This window comes from Mirounga angustirostris, unplaced genomic scaffold, assembly GCF_029215605.1.
Source record: "Mirounga angustirostris isolate CCGP_5_RB_7025 unplaced genomic scaffold, mMirAng1.0.hap1 SCAF_1, whole genome shotgun sequence".
NCBI classification, from domain to species: domain Eukaryota; kingdom Metazoa; phylum Chordata; class Mammalia; order Carnivora; family Phocidae; genus Mirounga; species Mirounga angustirostris.
Window position 1 is genome coordinate 81,133,280 of NW_026991709.1, and position 3,809 is coordinate 81,137,088.

The 3,809-nt window shown below is 48.1% G+C and overlaps 1 protein-coding gene across 1 annotated transcript; it reads left to right on the forward strand.

Annotated features, from left to right (window-relative positions):
* The first annotated feature begins 2,720 nt into the window (after positions 1-2,720).
* On the forward strand, positions 2,721-3,608 carry LOC123834571 (transmembrane epididymal protein 1A-like). The gene has a single exon (XM_045863673.1). It carries the CDS (start codon positions 2,721-2,723, stop codon positions 3,606-3,608), a length of 888 nt encoding a protein of 295 aa, XP_045719629.1.
* Positions 3,609-3,809: the final 201 nt, after the last annotated feature.

Consider the following 3,809-nt stretch of genomic DNA (forward strand, 5'->3'; position numbering starts at 1 on the left):
TTCATCTGTATCTCTTCCTCCCCACCTCCTTATACGGCTGCAATTCGATGCCCCTGTGTTAATCAGAACCACTTGCCACAGTCAATACCATATCCTTCTTTTTTGCCTGTTTGCCTCATGCCTTGAGGAGCCTGAAATATACATGTGACTGCCTCGCCTTCCGGTTCAATGAAATCATTAATGTGTCCTTCGGTGGGCATATTCTTCCCTTGGATACTAAAAATTTTGAACTCTCAGTGTCCAGTGTTATTAGAATGAGAAAAAATATTTTCCGGACGCCTGAGTGGCTCAGTCAGTTAAGGCTCTGCCTTCGGCTCAGGTCATGATCTCAGGGTCCCAGAATCAGGCCCCACGTGGGGCTCTCTGCTCAGCTGGGAGGCTGCTTCTCCCTCTGACCCTCCCCCCTCTTGTTCTCTCGCTCTCATTCTCTCTCTCTCTTTCAATCAATAAATAAAATCTTAAAAAAAAAAAGAGAGAGAGAAAAATATTTTAGATAGCCATTTACTATTGCAGTAGCCTTAACATTTTCTAGCTTATCATTTATCATTCTTTTTTTTAAAAGATGTTATTTATTTATTTGAGAGTGAGAGAGTGAGCGAGTGGTGGGGGAGGGAGAGGGATAAGTGGACTCCGCACGCACTGAGCGCAGAGCCCAACACGGGGCTCGGGGTTTGATCTCACAAACGCTGAGATCATGACCTGAGCCGAAACCAAGAGTCACCAAGAGTCGGAAGCTTAACCCATGAGCCCCCCAGGCGCCCCTCATTTATCCTTCTTTACCACTTTTCCCATTTGGCATCAAGGAGTGTAAGAACTCCATTACCCTCTGTGAAGAGAAGTCTGTGTTGTTAAGGCTACAGATAGGCTCCACCTTTTGTAGATTTATGGGCCACTTAACAGTTATCCTTGAATGAATAGCCGCTTTTTGCCCTGTGCCCATTTTTCTACTGAGGTGTTCACTTTTAACTTTTTGATTTGTAAGAGCTCTTTATATTTTAAGGAGACTAACATTTTGTCACATATGGAGTAAAATTTTACAATTTATTTTTCTCTTGAAATTAACTTTTTTAAAGATTCATGAACTTTTATTTTTATTTTTTTTAAAGATTTTATTTACTTATTTGAGAGAGAGAGAGTGAGCGAGAGAGAGAGAGCACATGAGCAGGGGCAGAAGGAGAGGCAGAGGGAGAAGCAGACTCCCATCTGAGCAGGGAGCCCAATGTGGGGCTCGATCCCAAGACCATGAGATCATGACCTGAGCCGAAGGCGGACGCTTAAACGACTGAGCCACCCAGGTGCCCTTATTTTATTTTTAAATATTTTATTTATTTATTTGAGAGAGAGAGGAGAGAGAGAGAGCATGAATGGGGGGGCCAGAGGGAGAAAGGAGACTCCCCACTGAGCAGGAAGCCTGACATGGGGCTCAATCCCAGGACCCTGAGATCACGACCTGAGCCAAAAACAGCTGTTTAACCAACTGAGCCACCCAGGCGCTCCTTGAAATTAATTTTTAACCATAACTTTAATATATGATAAATTATTAATTGTAATGTTTAACTTCTATTAATAAAAAACTTTAACATTTTTAAATATAATTAGGTTCTTCCCCTTTTTTTTAATGGTTCCTGCTTTGGTATTATTCGGAGGAATACTTGAACAACTTCATCATCATAGGAATTCAGCAAGGAATGTTAGTAATAACACAGTAAAATTACTAATAACCACTACCATTTATTGAGTATTTATTATGTATCAGACACTCTACATACCTTATTCTATTTAATACAAGAAACCTATGAGGTAATTATTATTCCCATTCTACCAGTCAGGAGACAGAGGCTCAAGAAGACAGAGTAAGTTGCTCATCATCATGTGACTTACAAGTGTCGGAGCTGAAACTCAGTCATTTAGTTATGTACAAACTCGACTTCGTCAGCAGATGAGTAGATCTAGGTCCCCAACCTGGCTCTGCTGTGCTGGCCACTAGATGTGAAACCTGCGTGTGTGGTTTCACCCCTCGGAGCCTTAATGTCACCTATAACATTTGTTTAACAAGGAGTCTCTCATAGAGTTGTTGAGGGATTTAAATGAGGGAAAAAAGCTTTAATATGGCTGGCACCAAGAGACAGCCAATGCAAAAATGTCAGCCACCGCCCCTTAATTACCTCTTTCCCTAGGGGCGCCTGGGTGGCTCGGTTGGTTAAGCGACTGCCTTCGGCTCAGGTCATGATCCTGGAGTCCCGGGATCAAGTCCTGCATCCCGCATCCCGACTCCCTGCTCGGCAGGGAGTCTTCTTCTCCCTCTGACCCTCCCCCCTCTCATGTGCTCTCTCTCTCAAATAAATAAATATTTTTTAAAAAATTACCTCTTTCCCTCCCCTCTCTTTGTGGCAGGTGGGGCAGAGGGGAGGGAAGAGAAAGGGAAAACTAGGACCTGCAGCGAGGTGCAGAGGTTGGAACCCCAAGCTTAGCTGACCTAAGTAAGGAACAGAGTGAGGTGAAGTGCCACATGGCTGAGAGAGATCCCACCCAGGGAGTGGCTCAGATGCTTCCAGCACAGACGTATGTCCTTTCGTGTGTGGGAGGTAGGGGTGGAGTTGGATCAGGAAGATCTCACCGCAGCTTAGAAGCAGCAACTCTAACTTGTGAGGAGAGCGCTGCAAGGTTGCTGCTCACCTCCCTGCTCTCGCTCTGCTGGCCCCAACACACACACCGAGACCATGGGCACCTTCCAGGGACACCTGCTGGCGGGGATATTCTTCCTCATCTTCTCCCTTTACTACTCAGTGATGGTGTCCTTGGCCCTGCTGCGGGGACAGAGGTCTCTCAGCTCCCCTTTGCCCCCAAGGGAGAAGCGAGGACACAGGTGGTGGCAGCTGATATCTGTGCAAGGGATGATGAAGTTGGTTGTCTCCCTGGGTGGCATCATTCCTGAGTTCTTCTACCCCCCCGGAGTAAACCGGATGAGGATAATAGACTGGGAGGACCCTCGGCGGCCATTCTTGTTCTGTGACAACTGGGATCATGTCACCATGTATGGGTTTTTCACACTCAGCGGCGTGGTGGACATTGTGAGCCAGTCATGTCAAGCACGGCAGAACATCAAGCTGGAGCGAGCAGCTGAGGCCCTGGCCTTCTGGGTGCTGACACTGTTGATGGCCGCCCACCTGGAGAACAAGGGCACCTTGGAGATCCGCGTGCATGCGCTGTTCGTAGCGCTCACCTTCCTGGTTAGCCTGGTGCTCACCATAGAGGTCTGGGTCCCTGACCAACCCACGCTGTGGGTGCTCAAGACCTGGATGGGGCTGGTGCTCAGCAGTTGGATGCTGCAGCTCTCCGTGCTAATGTACGTTCCTCCCTTGGGACAGCCCTGGAGAGCAGAAAACCCTGGGGACCTCGCCTTCCTCACCATCTTCTTCTGCTGGCACCTAGGCTTGGGGGTGGCCATACTGGCCACTGTCTATGGTCTCTGCAGCCTCTGGCACCATCGCTTCTCCTCCTGGAGGGAGGTCCCAGGTGCCAAGTACCAGCTGTGTCCCAGAGGCTACGGCAACGAAGAGCTGGAGAAGCTGGGGACAGAGGCCATGCTGCAGGATGGGGGCATCTAGGTATAGAATCTGTCTTGGTGCTCTGCCTGTTGTCACGAGAGTTTGGAGGGCGCCCACGGTGTGCGTAGCCTGGAAACATCCTGGGATCTACAATGTGGGCTTCTGTCACGGGAGTCACCTTCCCTGTTCCTAAATAAACCTTTCAGCTCCTCGGATTACTTCAATCTGTTACTCTGTTCTCTCCAGGTCGGCCACTGTTCG